At 52.0% G+C, this 19,400-nt stretch overlaps 2 protein-coding genes across 4 annotated transcripts in view; both read left to right on the top strand.

The window, feature by feature from the left end:
- irak1 (interleukin-1 receptor-associated kinase 1) overlaps window positions 1-6,354 on the top strand; it is a 28,821-nt gene extending 22,467 nt beyond the window's left edge. For 2 of the 3 annotated variants that reach the window (XM_088003015.1, XM_088003014.1), the window contains exons 10-14: window positions 1,940-2,027; window positions 2,105-2,199; window positions 3,855-4,413; window positions 4,483-4,581; window positions 5,994-6,354. In XM_088003015.1, the coding sequence (XP_087859141.1) occupies window positions 1,940-2,027; window positions 2,105-2,199; window positions 3,855-4,413; window positions 4,483-4,581; window positions 5,994-6,073 (921 nt within the window). In that variant the 3' untranslated portion in view covers window positions 6,074-6,354. The remainder of the gene's footprint in view (window positions 1-1,939; window positions 2,028-2,104; window positions 2,200-3,854; window positions 4,414-4,482; window positions 4,582-5,993) is intronic. The other variant, XM_088003016.1, reaches the window with a different exon arrangement.
- Window positions 6,355-8,717: 2,363 nt separating this feature from the next.
- hcfc1b (host cell factor C1b) lies at window positions 8,718-18,945 on the top strand. Its single transcript, XM_014977608.2, has 29 exons — window positions 8,718-9,055; window positions 9,884-10,032; window positions 10,112-10,272; window positions 10,343-10,545; window positions 10,679-10,763; window positions 11,600-11,706; window positions 11,778-11,957; window positions 12,150-12,380; window positions 12,444-12,535; window positions 12,611-12,721; window positions 12,809-13,036; window positions 13,118-13,231; window positions 13,345-13,495; window positions 13,566-13,675; window positions 13,750-13,870; window positions 13,941-14,068; window positions 14,139-14,289; window positions 14,374-14,468; window positions 15,471-15,554; window positions 15,630-15,696; window positions 15,788-15,918; window positions 16,085-16,225; window positions 16,297-16,456; window positions 16,527-16,643; window positions 16,720-16,916; window positions 17,335-17,457; window positions 17,522-17,707; window positions 17,778-18,072; window positions 18,144-18,945. The coding sequence occupies exons 1-29, from the start codon at window positions 8,875-8,877 to the stop codon at window positions 18,200-18,202; spliced, it is 4,158 nt and encodes a 1,385-aa protein (XP_014833094.2). The 5' UTR covers window positions 8,718-8,874; the 3' UTR covers window positions 18,203-18,945.
- Window positions 18,946-19,400: the final 455 nt, after the last annotated feature.

A 19,400-nucleotide genomic window follows, 5' to 3' on the forward strand; every position in this document is an offset into this window, starting at 1 on the left:
TTGGTATGTTGACATGTTGGTATGTTGACCTGTTGGCATGTTGACATGTTGACATGTTGACATGTTGACATGTTGGTATGTTGGTATGTTGACATGTTGGTATGTTGACCTGTTGGCATGTTGACATGTTGACCTGTTGGCATGTTGACATGTTGACATGTTGGCATGTTGGTATGTTGGTATGTTGACATGTTGGTATGTTGACCTGTTGGCATGTTGGTATGTTGACATGTTGACATGTTGGTATGTTGACCTGTTGGTATGTTGACCTGTTGACATGTTGGCATGTTGACATGTTGGCATGTTGACCTGTTGGTGGTATGTTGACCTGTTGACATGTTGACCTGTTGACATGTTGGCATCTTGGCATGTTGACATGTTGACCTGTTGGTGGTATGTTGACCTGTTGACATGTTGACCTGTTGACATGTTGGCATGTTGGTATGTTGGCATGTTGACATGTTGGCATGTTGACATGTTGGCATGTTGACATGTTGGTATGTTGACCTGTTGACATGTTGACATGTTGGCATGTTGACATGTTGACATGTTGACCTGTTGACCTGTTGACATGTTGACGTGTTGGCATGTTGACATGTTGACATGTTGGCATGTTGACATGTTGACTTGTTGACCTGTTGACATGTTGGTATGTTGACCTGTTGACATGTTGGCATGTTGACATGTTGGCATGTTGGCATGTTGACCTGTTGGTGGTATGTTGACCTGTTGACATGTTGGCATCTTGGCATGTTGACATGTTGACCTGTTGGTGGTATGTTGACCTGTTGACATGTTGGCATGTTGGTATGTTGGCATGTTGACATGTTGGCATCTTGGCATGTTGACATGTTGACCTGTTGGTGGTATGTTGACCTGTTGACATGTTGACCTGTTGACATGTTGGCATCTTGGCATGTTGACATGTTGACCTGTTGGTGGTATGTTGACCTGTTGACCTGTTGACATGTTGGCATGTTGACATGTTGGTATGTTGACCTGTTGACATGTTGACATGTTGGCATGTTGACATGTTGACCTGTTGACCTGTTGACATGTTGACGTGTTGGCATGTTGACATGTTGACATGTTGGCATGTTGACATGTTGACTTGTTGACCTGTTGACATGTTGGTATGTTGACCTGTTGACCTGTTGACATGTTGGCATGTTGACATGTTGACATGTTGACTTGTTGACCTGTTGACATGTTGGTATGTTGACCTGTTGACATGTTGGTATGTTGACATGTTGACCTGTTGACATGTTGGCATGTTGACCTGTTGACATGTTGGCATGTTGACCTGTTGGCATGTTGGCATGTTGACCTGTTGACATGTTGACCTGTTGACATGTTGGCATGTTGACCTGTTGGCATGTTGACCTGTTGGCATGTTGACCTGTTGACATGTTGACCTGTTGACATGTTGGTATGTTGACATGTTGGTATGTTGACATGTTGGTATGTTGACCTGTTGACCTGTTGACATGTTGGCATGTTGACCTGTTGGCATGTTGGCATGTTGACCTGTTGACATGTTGACCTGTTGACATGTTGACCTGTTGACATGTTGGTATGTTGACCCTCCATTCCATTTGGTTTAAGGAACCAGTTCCCCCGTTAAACTGCCAGAAACCCCTTGGTTTAGGTCAGATAGGGTTACCAAGATGACTCGCTATTTTCCAGAATAATGAGCAAGGTGTTTTTTTTCTAGAATTTCTCATTGCGTTCTGTTAACCAAGATGTGGATATGAACTCCTGCTGGTTCACATCCAGTGCCTGCTGAACCAGCAGGAGGCTGAGTTGAGGCCTGTAGAGGAGGCTGCACCTACCCAGCCTCCTCTCCATGGCGTATCTGCTATAACGTGAACATTTTCTGTAAGGGCTGATGTGTCTGGGTCTTGGTTTTGATATCATCTGGTTCTGGTTCTGGTTGCAGAGGGACATTGTGGAGGAAGTTGATGATGGTCCAAACAGTTCGACCCCAGATGCCTGGAGGAGACACCTGGACCAACGGCTGACTGCAGGTTGGTGTCAGAGCTCAGGTTCTGGTGTTACTTTTGACAGTTCTGGCTCTGTGTTCACCTAGCTGTTCTGCTGCCAGGTGGCGCCGCTGAGCCTGATGGGTACCTGCAGGTGGCAGCGTTGGCCAGCAAGTGTCTGAACAGGCAGAGGAAGAAGAGACCGGCAATGACTGAGGTCAGAAACCTGAAAAAACAACATGGAGGACAAGTTCTAGTTCAAGTTCTCATCCTAAACTAGAACAAACTAATCAGTGTGGGCAGATTTCTGAGTCTGCAGCCCACAGTTTCCCAGGACTCAGGTCTAGACTCTACCAGATCTAGACTCTACCAGGTCTAGACTCTACCAGGTTTAGACTCTACTAGGTTCAGGTCTAGACTCTACCAGGTCTAGACTCTACCAGGTTCAGGCCTAGACTCTACCAGGTCTAGACTCTACCAGGTCTAGACTCTACCAGGTTCAGGCCTAGACTCTACCAGGTTTAGACTCTACCAGATTCAGGTCTAGACTCTACCAGGTTTAGACTCTACCAGGTTCAGGTCTAGACTCTACCAGGTCTAGACTCTACCAGGTTCAGGCCTAGACTCTACCAGGTCTAGACTCTACCAGGTTTAGACTCTACCAGGTTTAGACTCTACCAGGTTCAGGCCTAGACTCTACCAGATCTAGACTCTACCAGGTTTAGACTCTACCAGGTTCAGGCCTAGACTCTACCAGGTCTAGACTCTACCAGGTTTAGACTCTACCAGATTCAGGTCTAGACTCTACCAGGTTTAGACTCTACCAGATTCAGGTCTAGACTCTACCAGGTCTAGACTCTACCAGGTTTAGACTCTACCAGGTTCAGGTCTAGACTCTACCAGGTTTAGACTCTACCAGGTTCAGGTCTAGACTCTACCAGGTCTAGACTCTACCAGGTTCAGGCCTAGACTCTACCAGGTCTAGACTCTACCAGGTTTAGACTCTACCAGGTTCAGGTCTAGACTCTACCAGGTTTAGACTCTACCAGGTTCAGGTCTAGACTCTACCAGGTCTAGACTCTACCAGGTTCAGGCCTAGACTCTACCAGGTCTAGACTCTACCAGGTCTAGACTCTACCAGGTCTAGACTCTACCAGGTTCAGGTCTAGACTCTACCAGGTCTAGACTCTACCAGGTCTAGACTCTACCAGGTTCAGGTCTAGACTCTACCAGGTTTAGACTCTACCAGGTTCAGGTCTAGACTCTACCAGGTTTAGACTCTACCAGATTCAGGTCTAGACTCTACCTGAATCCTGGTAGAGTCTAGAGGTCTAGACTCTACCAGGTCTAGACTCTACCAGGTTCAGGCCTAGACTCTACCAGGTCTAGACTCTACCAGGTCTAGACTCTACCAGGTTCAGGCCTAGACTCTACCAGGTCTAGACTCTACCAGGTTCAGGCCTAGACTCTACCAGGTTTAGACTCTACCAGATTCAGGTCTAGACTCTACCAGGTTTAGACTCTACCAGGTTCAGGTCTAGACTCTACCAGGTCTAGACTCTACCAGGTTCAGGTCTAGACTCTACCAGGTTTAGACTCTACCAGATTCAGGTCTAGACTCTACCAGGTTTAGACTCTACCAGGTTCAGGTCTAGACTCTACCAGGTCTAGACTCTACCAGGTTCAGGTCTAGACTCTACCAGGTTTAGACTCTACCAGATTCAGGTCTAGACTCTACCAGGTTTAGACTCTACCAGGTTCAGGCCTAGACTCTACCAGGTTCAGGTCTAGACTCTACCAGGTCTAGAGTCTACCAGGTCTAGAGTCTACCAGGTTCAGGTCTAGATTTTCACGTCATTCTTTCGTCCTCAGGTCTTCTGCCACCTGAAGAACCTCTGCTGCGATGTGAGGAAGAACTCCTCCTCTTCCTCGGCGCCCCAGCTCCCCCAGCTGCCCTACCATTCCTTCCCCAACCCCCCCCGCTCCCTGGACTCCTGTGTTAAAGCCGTCTCCCAGCAGCTGTCCAGACTGGGACCATCAGAACATACCTGCCCTCCCTCCCAGTACGACTCTTCCTCCTCCTCTTCTTCCTCGTCGTTTGGGGCCCTCGCCCCGCCTCACCCTCTGCAGTCCTCCTGTCTCGGTTCCATCTCCCCCTCGTCTTCCCCCTGCCCCTCGCTCGCTGGCCCGTGTGAAACCGACGAGAGCCGGGGGTTCTCTCAGTATGACTTCCAGTTTCGGTCCAACGGAACCAGCTGCAGGTTCCAGAGCCAGAACCCAGCCGGGTCTGCAGAGTCCCAGCTGACCCAGCCCTCTGTTCCCACCGAGGACCTGTATAACTTTCCATCCCCTCCCAGCAGCGGCTCCGGACCCGCGGTGGCTGGATTTTCCCCGGCGCGGTCGTTACAGTCCACCACGGCCGGACTCTCAGGTAGGCGGCAAAGACTCACTTTGGTTCAGGTGTGTCCGATGAACTGTTCATAAGACTGTGTTCGTTCAGTTCTTGTGAATCCCAGCAAACAGCGACTGTTGGAGAAGAAGAGTCAGTATGAAGCGGATCGGATCAGAACCCCAGAACTGCTGTCCTTGGATGACCTCTGTATGTAACGCCACACACGCTCACACACATTTCAATCCTCAAAAGGACCCTGGATTTTCTTTCTCGTTGCGCCCGTTCATGACTCTTAGGTTCACCTGAACTGAATGCAGCACAAGACAAACTGATCAGCATCTCTCTGTGTCGGCCAGTAAGAGTGAAAACTGTGCTGGTGACCAGTTGAAAGGTCTGTCCATTGTCAAGTCAGAGGAATATATGTAAACAAAGAAGTAACTCTAACAGCTCTGCCAAATTGCTGCGTTGTGTAACGCCCCCGTTGTCGCTGAATCCTTGGTTTCCCAAATTGGTGGAAATGAGTGTCGGCTCTCAACAAAGCACCAAAGTTTAAAGCCGAACCAAACCAGTTGAAGAACGAGAGTTGTTTCGGTGGAAAAGGCCTAAAAGGTTGCAGCTTGGTGGTCGTACCTGTCGTTTTCCCAAGGCTGAGGTCAAGACTGACTGTGTTCGGATAGCATCGCCGATGCCACGCTGAAGACATTCCAGAATCTTTTCATTGGTTGTTCCAGGGCAGGATGACTGAGTTGTACCAGAACCGGGACATCCCTTTATACCTCCAGGTATACAGGCCCAGCTGACCAGGAACCATCTCCGACCTCCTCTACTGGACTACCCCTGTCTGCTCCCTCTACCAGAGGTCCCAGGCTGCAGTCCTCGGAGCCCTGCGGCTTTAGATGTGTCCTCTGTCCTACACGCTTGAATTAAATGGTGAAACAGCCTCACCAGCATGCAGTCAGGCTCTGCAGAGCTCAGCTAATGAGCTGATATTGGAGCCAGCTGAAGCAGAAAGACCCAACTACTGCAGGAGGCCTGGAGTTTGAGACCACTGCTCTACACCGTCTCCTGACAGAACCAGTGGTCTTTCTTTGAGGCAGCTTATTGTTATCCTCGTTTGTAAATTGCTCTGGACTAAAGCTTCTGCTGATATTTGGACTTTATTAACCGTTGGTGAATAATTCCTGAACTCCAACACATCCAGCAGTGAAGCTGCTGATTGTTCCAGAACAATGGACTCTGGTATTCATGGGGCTTAGGGAAACAAACTGCCCACCAAGCTGCTGTCCACGAACTCCTGACCCTCCTCTAAAAACTCTTCTAACAGCAGATATACATTACAACAGATCTGTTCTAATATCAGACATCACTGTGAGGGGCCAGCGGTTTAGGAACAGAATCAGAACCACTTTAATCCCTTTGGATCAACATCCATGTTGCTCATCAGCTGAACCTCTCAGACGTTTGGCTGAGAGGCGGTTCTGACCTGCTGGCTTCCCAATGTTATTTGTTTTCTGGTTCTTGTTCAGAGTCTGGAGTCTGTTTAAAAGTCTGGGAGGTTCGGGTCAGGAGGGATAAAGTCCAGTCCGTCTCTGATCCGTCTCGTGTTTGTGTTTCCTCAGACGGAGGGAGGAGCGCTGCAGATCTCCGAGGACCGGAGGAGAGTGATGAGTTGGAGTATCTTCCTGCTGGTCGATCCTGACGGTTTCCTGAAGCCGGGAACGCTTCGTCGTTCCGACTCATTAATCCTAAACTGTCGTATGCACAGAGGCGGTTCAGGAACGCCGAAGTTCTATTGCCTTCTGGACCCGAAACAGTCGTTTAGTCAGACATTAGGAATCTGTCCTGATCCACTCAGACAGACCCGGGGTTCTCTTGCAGAACGCTTGGATCCGCTCAGATTGATCTGATCAGCCATATTTAATAATGTTTGTGGAACTTTATGATTTTATAATAATAAATAAAAGCAGACATATTGCAGAAGGCGTGTTTGATTTGTGTCTGAAACTGCAACAAACCTGAGGAGCTGGAGAGAATAGCAGAAACACAAACTGCATCAGCTGCTCACACAAAACCAGAACCAGGCCAGCAGATCATACCAGTACACCGAGTCACAACCTGAACCAATTGGTGTTCCTGAAGAAGAACTGTTCCTTTGAACAGTTCACTGGTTCTGGTTCCGTGTTATTGTGCATCACTTTGCTGGTCCAGTTCTCGGACTCCATGGTAACTGATGCTAGTGCCAGTTTGAAGTTAAACGACTGATAAACGACTTTCCAACCCATCATTACCCTGATGAAGCGAGGAAAACATAGAAACCTGTTCATTATTGGATGTAAATAAAATCCCGGTCAAAAATGACTCCAAGGTAGGGCTGGGCGATGCATCGAGTAAACTCGATGGCTATATAACAACCATCGAGTATAAATTGTCCTTTCGCCGTCAAATTCACTGCGAGTATGGTTTATCCGACATCCTATGAATGTATCACTAGTCTCTCCCCCCTCCCAACCTGAAAATGTTCTACCAATCACGTCGTGCGGAGAAAACAAACAACATGGTGACAGCGAGAGTTTGAGGCGAGCCGTGAATGAGACGGAGGCTGAAGTGTCAGATGAACTAGTCTAGTTCCGAAGAGAAACGGCGCTGGATCAATAATTTGGCAGTAGTTTGGATTTTATATGGAGGATGTCGAACAAAATAAGGTAATTTGCGAAACATGTTATAAAACTATTGCCATTTCAGGTTGTCCCACAAATTTATTTCACCGCCTAATGAGACTATTCTTAGCCGGTGGAGCTAGACCGTTAAAGGAAAACCTGGAGACGTAGGAATGATTCATTTAGTGATATGCAATGGGAAAAATAACGCAAAACCACTCATTCTTTGTTTTCTCTCTCTCTCTCTCTCTCTTTGTCGGCTTTACGATACACGCAGACTAGTTGCCATAGCAACTGACAACGCAACTTTATTATCAGGATTCAGGACCAAAAACACTCAAACATTACCCCACATAGAGCAGAACATTCAGTTCGTTACAGTTTTCGGTTTTTAGGCTTGATGTGTATTTTGCTTTTAATAAATGATCACGGTGGTAGATTAGCCACCGCCGCTATTAGCCACGCTAACACAGCGGTGGTAGATTAGCCACCACTGCTATTAGCCACGCTAACACAGCGGTGGTAGATTAGCCACCGCCTCTATTAGCCACGCTAACACAGCGGTGGTAGATTAGCCACCGCTGCTATTAGCCACGCTAACACAGCGGTGGTAGATTAGCCACCGCTGCTATTAGCCACGCTAACACAGCGGTGGTAGATTAGCCACCGCTGCTATTAGCCACGCTAACACAGCGGTGGTAGATTAGCCACCGCTGCTATTAGCCACGCTAACACAGCGGTGGTAGATTAGCTCATTTAAACACCTGCTTCACTGATGATCTGTCAGTTTGTGTGTAGGTCGCCTTTTTTATTTTTAAGCTGAACCAAAACACACCTTATTCCACAGAACATCTATATGTTAGGTTTGTCAAAGTCAAGCATAACTGACCTACTGCCCTCTCCCTTGCTATTTTTTTTCTTAGTTAAAACTTATTTCTCACCTTGTTATCTAGTCACAGTGTAGACAGTTCATAGCAAAACACTGCATCACTTTTTATATGAGCTTACATTTAAGTCTAGCAGGGAAATGGGGGCGGGAACTTGCGTGGGTGACATCAAGCTGCAATGAGTCTAGTTTAAAATAACATTGGAGCTCATTTAAGAATATCGTGATATATATATATATATATATATAAATAGTGTATCGTGATATCGCAAAAAATATCAGGATATTAGACTTTCCTCATATCCCCCAGCCCTAATCTAGTTCTTTACTATCATAGACCGATTTAACGCCATCCAGATCAAGTAACGGAGTAAAGAAAAACACTTACAGCCTTAAACACATTAGCAGTCATACTGGGCAAACTGGGACATCTTTGACAAACAAACTGACAAACTTTATATACATACACACACAGACAAAAAGTTTGGACACACCTTTTCAAAGAGTTTTCTTCATTTACATTAACATGAAAATTGTAGATTCACACTGAAGGCATCAAAACTAAGAATTAACACATGTGGAATTATATACTTAACAAAAATGTGTGAAACAACTGAAAATATGTCTTATATTCTAGTTTCTTCAAAGTAGCCACCTTTTGCTCTGATTACTGCTTTGCACACACTCTGCATTCTCTTGATGAGCCAGCCAGCAGGGGGCACTAAGACGCCATGAACTGTAAACCTCGAAGGAGAAGAAGAATAGCGTTAGCTGCTAGCTGTTGTTAGCAGAGCTCCAGGACAACGCGGCCTGCAGAAGCGGGGAACCGTGAGTGGTTCTGGCCGCTCTGAGGACCTTGTTGAGGAGCCGGTTGGATCAGAACCAGCCGGTCCAAAAGAAGCAAATGGTAAAACCATAAAAGTTCGGCTGAATCTGTATCAGACCGAAGGTGAACCCATGGAGACCCTCACTGAGACCCCCGCTGTGCTGCAGCCCCGTTGGAAGCGGGTCCTGGGCTGGACCGGCCCGGTTCCGCGACCCAGGCACGGACACCGGGCCGTTTCCATCAAGGAGCTGATGGTTGTGTTCGGAGGGGGAAACGAGGGAATCGTGGACGAGCTCCACGTCTATAACACAGGTGGGTCCGAACGGAAGCCGGGCTTAGTAACGGGTTCGGGGTGTAAACTGTGGAGTAGGTCGGGTTCTGGGCTCTAAACCGGGGAATAAGTCGGGTTTGGGCTCTTAGCCAAGGAAATGAACGCACCGCGGGTTTTAAAGAGGGGAGTATGGGCGGGTCCTGGGGTTTAACCCGCGACGGTTTCGCCTCATCAGGCTGTCGGTGCTTGTGGACCGGAGCTCCCTGGTTCCCGGTCACTCTGGCTGCGGGGCTCCGCTCTCCCTGAAGCTTCAGCGTTAGCATGTAGCAGTTAGCCTGTAGCTCCTACCAACCGCTCAGACACACGGTGAAAAATGGCGCCTTTTTACTGAAAACACTGGTGACGTCACATCACCCCGCCCACACCGAGGAGGCGAAAATAACCAAAAAAAGCCCAAAGAGCGGCTATTATGACTGTTTTTATTTAGGGATGATGAACAGAACCAGGTCCAGAAAATACAGATTGAAACCAGCGAACAAAAGAACCTCCCCTTGAACCCCCCTACTGACCGAGCTGACCCAACCCCCGCCCAGGGCCTGAGCAGCAGGAGGGGGATGGAGATCAATGAATGAACAACAAAGGAAATATAAATGTAATGAGTTCTCATTCAGTAGGACCACAGTATAGAACCAATACAGAACTAGTGCACAAAACCAGTACAGCTTGTGAAACAGAACCGGGTCAGTCCCAGGGAGCAGAACCCTCCCCCTTTGTAGAACCTCTGAACACCTGGTGTGTTGCCAGGTCTCTTGGTATTATATTACTGTGTGATGTAGATCCTGTGACTAACCAGAAGCCCCGCCCCCCAGCCACCAACCAATGGTTCATCCCGGCGGTGCGTGGCGACATCCCTCCTGGCTGCGCCGCCTACGGCTTCGTGTGCGACGGGACGCGGCTGCTGGTGTTCGGAGGGATGGTGGAGTATGGCAAGTACAGTAACGAGCTGTATGAGCTGCAGGTGAGTGATGTCACCGGAGGCGGGGCTAAAGGCGCTGTCTGCCGGAGGCGGGGCTGACCGGACTGTGACGCTCCTGCAGGCCAGCCGCTGGGAGTGGAAACGTCTGAAGGCCAAACCCCCGAAGAAAGGCCCGCCCCCCTGCCCGCGCCTCGGACACAGCTTCTCTCTGATTGGTTCCCGCTGCTTCCTGTTTGGCGGCCTGGCCAATGACAGCGAGGATCCTAAGAACAACATTCCCAGGTAGGAACTGCCACCCCGCCCCTCACCTGACCTTCTGCCCTCTGAACCTGACTGTGGCCCCATCCCTCAGGTACCTGAACGACCTGTACTGCCTGGAGCTGCGACCCGGTTCCACAGTGGTCAGCTGGGAGATCCCGCCCACTTCGGGGCCGGCACCGCCGCCCAGGGAGAGTCACACGGCGGTGATGGCGAGCAGGGGCGGAGTCAGCCGGCTGATCATCTATGGCGGGATGAACGGCTGCCGGCTGGGAGACCTGTGGGTCCTGGACATAGGTGAGGCGCCACAGAGTCGGGGTCCAGGTTGGTCCAGAACTCTGACCTGGTTTCAGATGTTTCGGATGTGTGCAGCTTCCTGTTTGTCTGTAAGCCCATCTCCTGATTGGTTCTTGTCCTGATGATGTCACAGACTCTCTGGTGTGGAGCCAACCATCTCTCAGTGGGACGCCGCCCCTCCCCCGCAGCCTGCACTCTGCCACCGTCATCAACCACAAGTACTGCACACACACCGGGTCAGAACCGGGCCAGAACCACTGCACACACACCGGGTCAGAACCGGGCCTGAACCACTGCACACACACCGGGTCAGAACCGGGCCAGAACCACTGCACACACACCGGGTCAGAACCGGGCCAGAACCACTGCACACACACCGGGTCAGAACCGGGCCTGAACCACTGCACACACACCGGGCCAGAACCACTGCACACACACCGGGTCAGAACCGGGCCTGAACCACTGCACACACACCGGGTCAGAACCGGGCCTGAACCACTGCACACACACCGGGCCAGAACCGGGCCAGAACCACTGCACACACACCGGGTCAGAACCGGGCCTGAACCACTGCACACACACCGGGTCAGAACCGGGCCTGAACCACTGCACACACACCGGGCCAGAACCGGGTCAGAACCGGGCCTGAACCACTGCACACACACCGGGCCAGAACCGGGCCTGAACCACTGCACACACACCGGGTCAGAACCGGGCCAGAACCACTGCACACACACCGGGTCAGAACCGGGTCAGAACCGGGCCTGAACCACTGCACACACAACGGGCCAGAACCGGGCCTGAACCACTGCACACACACCGGGCCAGAACCGGGCCTGTGCACCGTGGGCGTGTCTCAGGTGTGTGTTCCATGTATCTGCTCCCACATCACTGCTGTGTGGTTCAGGACTGGGGGGATGAACTGAGTTTTGGTTCAGCTGCAGAAATGACTGGAAGTCAATGAAAAATCCCCACAAAGACAGCATGACGAACGTGTGTGTGTGTGTGTGTGTGTGTGTGTGTGTGTGTGTGTGTGTGTGTGTGTGTGTGCCAGGATGTACGTGTTTGGAGGATGGGTCCCTCTCATTGAGGACGACGTCAAGATGGGGACCCATGAGAAGGAGTGGAAGTGCACCAACAACCTGGCCTGCCTCAACCTGGGTAAACACACACACACACACCTGAACACACTCTCCTCAAGCCCCGCCTAGCGCTCACCTGTGTGCGTGTAGAGACGATGTGCTGGGAGACGGTTCTGATGGACGGCGATGAGGAGAACCTTCCCAGAGCGCGGGCCGGCCACTGCAGCGTCGCCATCAACTCCCGCCTCTACATCTGGAGCGGCCGCGACGGATACCGCAAGGCCTGGAACAACCAGGTGTGCTGCAAAGACCTGTGGTACCTGGAGACAGGTGAGGACGCCGTCCTGCAGGTACCGTCCCCCGTTGTGATGGTGCAGAGGGAGCGGTTTCTATTGGATAGAGAATGATGATGTCATCATGTGATGCTATTCTAGCCAGTAGATCATCTGCTGCGTTTTCAGACGTAAACCCAAAGGAACCAGCTGAATCCACCTGTCTGTCTCACCTGTCCGTGTCCCTCAGAGTGTCCCATGGCGCCGTCCCGGGTCCAGCTGGTCCGGGCCAACACCTCATCCCTGGAGGTGAGCTGGGGGCCGTCCAAGACCGCCGACACCTACCTGCTGCAGCTGCAGAGGTACGACATCCCGGCCACACCTGGCTCCACGCCCGCTGCCGCAGCATCAGCCGGGCACGCTGTCCAGCCGCCCGCCGCCGCTCACGGCGCCACGCCGCCTGGAAGCCCATCAGCTGCAGGTAGGTTTACCTGGACAGGTGGGTGTGTGGTGTGACTCTTCCTCACCTGTTATGTTTCTGAAGCAGTCCTGAAGATGGCGAGGGCGCCCAGTGCAGCCATGGCGACGCTTCCTGCAGGTGTTCGCCTGTCGTCGCCTGTCCAGCCCGGTCAGACGGTAAGGACGGTCTGTGTCTCCTCGGCCGTCGGAAACGGATCCGTTTCCACGGTAACCCTCCTGTCTACTTCTCAGCCAATCGGCAGCAGCCCCCAGATGAGCGGCATGGCGGCCCTGGCGGCAGCGGCGGCAGTGACACAGAAGATTCCTCCGTCCTCGGCGGCCGTCCTCGGCGGCGTGAAGACTGTGAGTTGCCATGGTGACGTCATGATTTGAGGAAGTTAAAGATGCTGCTGGAGGCGCTGGGTGATGACATCATCATTGCTGTTCCAGGTCAAAAACCCGGCCACACGTCTGCTGAAGACGGCCGCCGCTCAGGTGGGCGTTGCTTCGGTAGTCCCCGCCTCCACGGCGCAGAGCCGGCCAATCATCACCGTGCATAAGTCCGGCTCAGTGATGGTCTCCCAGCAACCGCAGGTGGTCACCACTGTGGTGGGCGGAGTCACTAAGACCATCACCATCGTCAACAGCCCCATTAGCCTGGGAGGAGGCGGGGCTTTGGTGAGTGATGTCATCTATGGCAAGCCGTTTAACATAATATCAGCTGTATGGCTCGCTTGGAAACATCTGCTTCTCTTTCAGATTGGTAACCTTGGCAACTTGGGGAAGATGGTGTCCGTGGTCCAGACCCGACCGGTCCAGAGCGGAGTGGTTACTGGTCAGGCTGGGAGCAGCCCAGTCACTCAGATCCTCCAGGTAACAACCAGAGATCAGTCCTCAGCACAGACTGGACCTGTGGTTCTGAACCTCTGGGCGCTAGTGTCGAGTCCAGCGATTAGATCGAGTTTAACTCCGCCGCTTCCTGTCAGACGAAGGGCGCACTTCCTGCGGGAACCATCCTGAAGCTGGTGAGCACCGCGGACGGGAAGCAGACCGCCATCATCAGCACGGCGCAGGCCGGCTCCAACAAGCCCGCCATCATCAAGACCATTCCGCTGTCGGCTCTGCAGGGAGCAGCAGGTACGCCGCGCTCATCTGAGCCGCCGCGCCGAGCGGGACCGCCTACTAACGCAGGCTCCGCCCCCTGCAGGTGGGAACAGTCCAATCACAATCCTGAGCTCCAAGGTGGGAACTCCAGGAACAGAGAAGTTGATCAACGCCGTCCCCAGGATGTCTGCAGGCCAGCAGGGGGTCACACAGGTGAGACAGCATTCTGAGGTCACGGCGGCGTACAGGTGAGGCCCTGCCAGGTGTTCACCCCTCTGTGTGCTCAGGTGGTGCTGAAAGGAGCCCCCGGGGTGCCTGGTACCATCCTCAGAACTGTCCCGATGAGCGGAATCAGGCTGGTGTCTCCGGCCGCCACTGGCACCAAGCTAGTTGTCAAGGGAACCACAGGTAAGCGGTGCAGGTGAGGCGTCGCTAACAAGGTGCCAGCGCAGGTCATGTGACTGTTTCCTGTCTGCAGACGTCTCCAGCCTGGGGACGGGAACAGGAAGCGTCTCTGCCGCCTTGTTGGGGGGAACCTCGCTGACCACACCCACCGCCTCATTGGCCAGCCAGGTTGCTACAGCAACCGCCTCCGGACCCAGACAGGTAACTGCTGCAGGGTTGGACTCATTTAGCCCCGTCCCGCTCCGACGATCCTACTGCTTCCTGTCTGCAGGTGACACTGATCACGACGCCCAGCGGCGCCGAGCCGCAGCCGCTGGTCCAGGACCTGCCGGTCTCCTTCATGGCCTCCCCGACCTCAGAGGAACCTGGCAGCACCACAGGTACCACTACCACCACTAACGCCGGGGGAGACGCTGCCACAGGTAGCTGCTGCACCTGAACACCTGTAGAGCTCAGGTAGCCGTGTCACAACGCTGATCAGCTGCTTCTGGTCTCTAACCATGCAGCGGTGACTCTGGTCTGCTCCAACCCCCCCTGTGAGACCCATGAGACCGGAACCACCAATACCTTCACCACTGCTGGAGCTGGCGGAGTCCAACAGGTGAGACGGCACGATCAATCTGTGATTGGTCCAGGTGTGATAATGACCCGTTTAGTACGACCCAGCAGCTGCAGGTGAGATGATCTGTAGAAGCTGGTCAGGCGTCCATGTTTCCTTCCTAACTGAACTGAGACATTTCATACCTTCCAGCACGGAGGTATGGAAAACCAGAGGTGCCACAATTCCAATAGATGAAGTTGAACAGTAACTAGATAATTTCTGAAGAACTTTAAATAAGGCCTGTCAAAGTGTGCGTATCGGTCGGACCTGAATCTGATGAATCCTGACGCTGAGTTAAGTTCTGCAGGCCTCAAGTTTGAGTGTGAAACTTGGCAGCTTAGCATGTCATGAAATGCTAAGTTTAGCTAAAATGCTTTCAGTAACGTGGGCTTTCAATTGCATCCAGTTGCTCCATGAGTATGTTATGTCTAGCTTATAAATCAAAATTAGCTGATAATAATGCTATAACTATCATGTTGACTAACAGCAGTTTATGTGGTAAATTTGGCTAAAAAGATTAAGTTTAGCTAAAATACAGTCAATAGCATGTTGATCTGCAGTAATGTTCTTCATGCTAATGGCAGTGTATAAACTACAATTAGCTAAAATGCCATGTTTACTTTAAATTGAAGCATCAGTGTGGGCTAACACTACCAATGGCTTTCTGCGTTCACTATGTTAAACTTTGCTATTAAATCTAAAATGAGCTAAAATGCTAATGTTAGCACATTGATTTACTAGCTTGAAAATGCACTGTCCAGAGGACTTTGAAGCTTCACCCTACATTCAGCCATACTGGACCGTAGCCACTACTGCCCTGGGCCCTCTGACCACACCGGTTTCCACAGTAACGCATGCCATGCCCACACCGAGTCCGATTGCACGTCACGTTTTGGGGAGCGCTGTGGCCGTGTTAAATTCTGAAGGCTTTGTGATGCAGAGAACAAGAGGTTTCTCCATGCGTTGCCATGGAAACCCCAAAAATGAAGTTTGTGTTGGCAGGTGTGCTCCAACCCCCCCTGTGAGACGCACGAGACCGGAACCACCAACACCGCCACCACTGCTGGAGCCGGCGGCGTCCAGCAGGTGAGGCAGCACCTGTCAGGTTCCTGCTGATCTGTGATTGGTCCAGGTGAGGTAATGACCCGTTTGTGCTGACAGGTGTGCTCCAACCCCCCCTGTGAGACTCATGAGACCGGAACCACCAACACCGCCACCACCGCTACAGGTAGCTGCTCTCGCCTGGTTCTGGTACTTTTGGACTTTTTTTTTTTTTTGGGTGTGGTTGTGACATCACTTCCTATCCCTTTGCTGTGCAGCTCACCAGAGTGGAGATGGTCTCCATGGAGACGCCACAGACTCCGCCTCCTCATCTGATGCTGCCGTCAGTCAGAGCGCAGCAGTTACCACAGTAACGCATGCCACGCCCACACCGGGTCCGTCTGTCCCGGTACGTCTGTCACCCGTTCTTGTTTAGTTAGGACAGACTCGGAGCATCACCTGGAGACACACCTGCCCAGGTTCCTGCGGGGGGCGGAGCCTGGCAAGCTCACTGGATACCGACTGGACTACCCAGCAGGTTCTGGCCCGGTTCTGATGTCTGGTCCTCTCTGCAGGATCTCTCCTCATTGGTTGGTGCTGAAAGGGTGGAGTCTGAAACCCTCGCCATGGCAACAGGAGAAGAGGAGGAGCCAGCAATGACAGACGGCCAATCAGAGGGCATGATGTCATCAGGAGTGTCGGCGCTGCAAGTTCAGGTGAATGCTGGTGCAGCGTCAGGTAACTCCGGCATGTGCACATGCTAAGTTTGGCTCCGCCCCCGACCCAGATGGCGTCCTCAGACGGAGGTCTTCCTCAGCAGCTGATGTCATCAGAGGGGGACGGAGGTGAGGAGATCTCCAGGACAATGACCTTCACGCTGACGACGGGACGGGTCCCAGACCAGATGGCTGTTGCCTTGGCGACTGAGGGAGCAGCCAGGACCATCGGTGAGACAGCGAGAGGACAGAGACGTCTCCGCGTTCGCCGCTGTCTCTAAAGATGTCGGTGTGTCTGCAGGTGAGGCCGGCCAATCAGGCGACCAGGCCGTCCGCATCGTTCTGACACCACAGGAGCTGGCGGCGCTGGTCCAACAGCAGCAGGAACCAGAACCAGAACACAGCAGGGTGCCCACAGGTAGAGTCAGGCACAGTTCTCTCTGTGTCGGCTGGGGAACCTGGACTCGCTCAGCCCGGTTCTGGTTCTGTTGCAGAGGGGCTCGCCCCAGCTGACAGCCTGAACGACCCGACCGCAGAGAGCCACGCCTCCCAGCCCGCCGCTGCCGCCGTCATCAGCGCCGTCGCCCGGCTGGCCAGCACATTCAGCCCCGCCCCTTTGGTGACGGAGACCAAGAGCATGGCTGTCGCTATGGCGACGGAAACCACCAACGGCATCAGAGAGCCGCCTCCTGTAAGACAACAAGGACGTATCGGTACCGGTAGACAGCAGAACCAAAGACCCACATAAGAAAAGAATAAAAACAATAGTAAAAAGATGCTAAGATCATGCTAACATGGCAGAATCACCGACTGTAACTAACCGTAATCCACTCCATCAATATGCCAAGAATACAGACGAGATGCCATCAACTCACCCTGAACACGCTGACAATGACCATCTGGCATGCTAGGAATATACATACAACATGTTAACAGCACAGTGAGATTCTAACCGCCTGCTCAGAACAGCAGCAGCATGCCAACGACCCGGCAGTCGCCAAAGGCTGGCCGACGTACCAGGAACACGCCACCCTTTCATTAACATCCCGTTCATTTTTCCAAACATGCTAACGGCACGCGACAAACACTGAAGCATCGTTGTGTTGCAGGAACAGACCATTCGTGTGAAGTCGGCGCCGAAGGAGAACCCTTGGTTTGACGTCGGCGTCATGAAGGTCACCAACGCCGTTGTGACTCATTACTACGTTCCCTACGACGACGATGCGCTGGAGGTACGTACCGCCCGGGGGGGGCTGATGGAGTCGTGGTCGTGCTGATGGGTGTTGTGACCTGCAGGATGACTGTGGGGCGGCGCCGGACTACAGCCAGATGAGGAGGGTGGAGCTTCAGCCGGGAACCGCCTACAAGTTCCGGGTGGCGGGGATCAACATCTGCGGCCGCGGCGCCTTCTCCGAGGTGGCGGCGTTCAAGACGTGCCTCCCCGGGTTCCCTGGAGCGCCGTGCGCCATCAAGATAAGCAAGGTGAGTTCCTGCCGTTACCATGGAAACTCGTGTCCTGTCCTGGACCCCATATGCATTTCTGTCCCTCCAGAACCTGGGCGGGGCCCAGCTCACCTGGGAGCCGCCCGCCGTCACCGCGGGGAGCATCACAGAGTACTCGGTGTACCTGGCCATCCAGTCCAGCCAGGCCAAGCCGGCTGGTTCTGGCCCGGCCCAGCTGGCCTTCATGAGGGTGTACTGTGGTTCTGATCCGTGCTGCCTGGTTCAGGCCTCCACCCTGGCCAACGCGCACATCGACTACACCACCAAGCCCGCCGTCATCTTCCGCATCGCCGCCCGCAACCAGAAGGGCTACGGGCCGGCCACGCAGGTCCGATGGCTGCAAGGTCAGAACCGGACCAGAGGAGTTCTGCCCCACTGTGACAACGCTGCTGATGTCTGTTTTCTGTTTCCATAGAAACCGGTAAAGACTCCAAGCCAGCGCCAAAGAGAAGTGGAGCTTCTCAGGGAATGTAAAAACTGGCGCCGCATCCCAGAATCCCACCTGACACAAAGATGGTTGCCAACAACTCAACATGCTCCGCCGGAACCGGAGCTCACTGATACCGGACCTTGGTTCTGCTTTCATCAATCAGCTGAAACCAAAAGCGGATGGTGTCGAAGGTCCAAACCCGACAGGCAGCTGCTCCGGAGGTTCTGAAACTCCTCCAACTCATTTCTATTCGGGTCCAGTTACATCAGCATCCAATCAGATGGGCTGATGGTTCTGAAGGTTCTGGAGCTCCTCCATCATACTGTGAGGTTCTGGTCCAAACTCTGTTCTCCTTCAGAACCAACCCAACACAATGTGAAGAGTCAGAACTGGCTCCCTCCCAGTCGGTTTCTGTTCCTGATTTTAAACCATGAAAACACCAGAACCAGAATTTTCTTGAATGTTGGACTGTTTGCTCATTCGGATCCGTTCAGTTCTGAACTGTCGAACTCCTGACCCGATGCAGGCGGAGCTTAAAGACAACAGGTGTGTTCAGGTGACGTCCCCTGGGTCAGAACTTTGGTTTTTCTGAGTTCTGGTGTTTAGTGGGTGGAGCCTGAGATGACTGAGAAGCCCTAAAGTGGGCGGGGCCTGGTGTAAAAAAAAATTCTTAAGCTTTAATAAGACAAGTTTTCGGTTTTCTTTCTGTTGACGGAGGGCTCTGATTGGTCGCTCGTGCTGATGTTTAATATTCTCTGGAACAATAAAGATTTTTAGAGCATTTTTATTGGCTGTGTGGAGTCAGATTTCTGCTGGCACCTGTAGATGGGCGTGGCCTGTGTTGAACAGGTGCAGCAATCAGCAGGATCATATTTTAGTCACTGGGAGGTCCAGATACTCCCAGAACATTCTAGTAAATTGTCTTTTTTGAGTTGTATTCCAATTTTTAATAAATGTCACTATTTAGTAAGAAATGGTTGTTTATTTGCTAATATTTAGCTTAGCTGATATGGCTACTATTAGCTAAATATTTAGCTAAGCCTGGCTGATGACAGGAAGTGAACTACTAAGATAAAAGCTGGGTCTTCTGAAACTCTATATAAATTGCTTTTGAGTTGTTTCTTGTCACACCTCTTTATTATCATTTATTTTCCTCGTGTCCAGTATTTCAGCTGAGCCATTTTAAAAGCAGTACAGAAGTTTACTAATCGATCTATAGAGCTTTGGAACGTGACGTCACTG

Source organism: Poecilia mexicana, unplaced genomic scaffold, assembly GCF_051168715.1.
Source record: "Poecilia mexicana isolate PSO_F unplaced genomic scaffold, ASM5116871v1 scaffold_23, whole genome shotgun sequence".
Classification (NCBI taxonomy): Eukaryota; Metazoa; Chordata; class Actinopteri; order Cyprinodontiformes; family Poeciliidae; genus Poecilia; species Poecilia mexicana.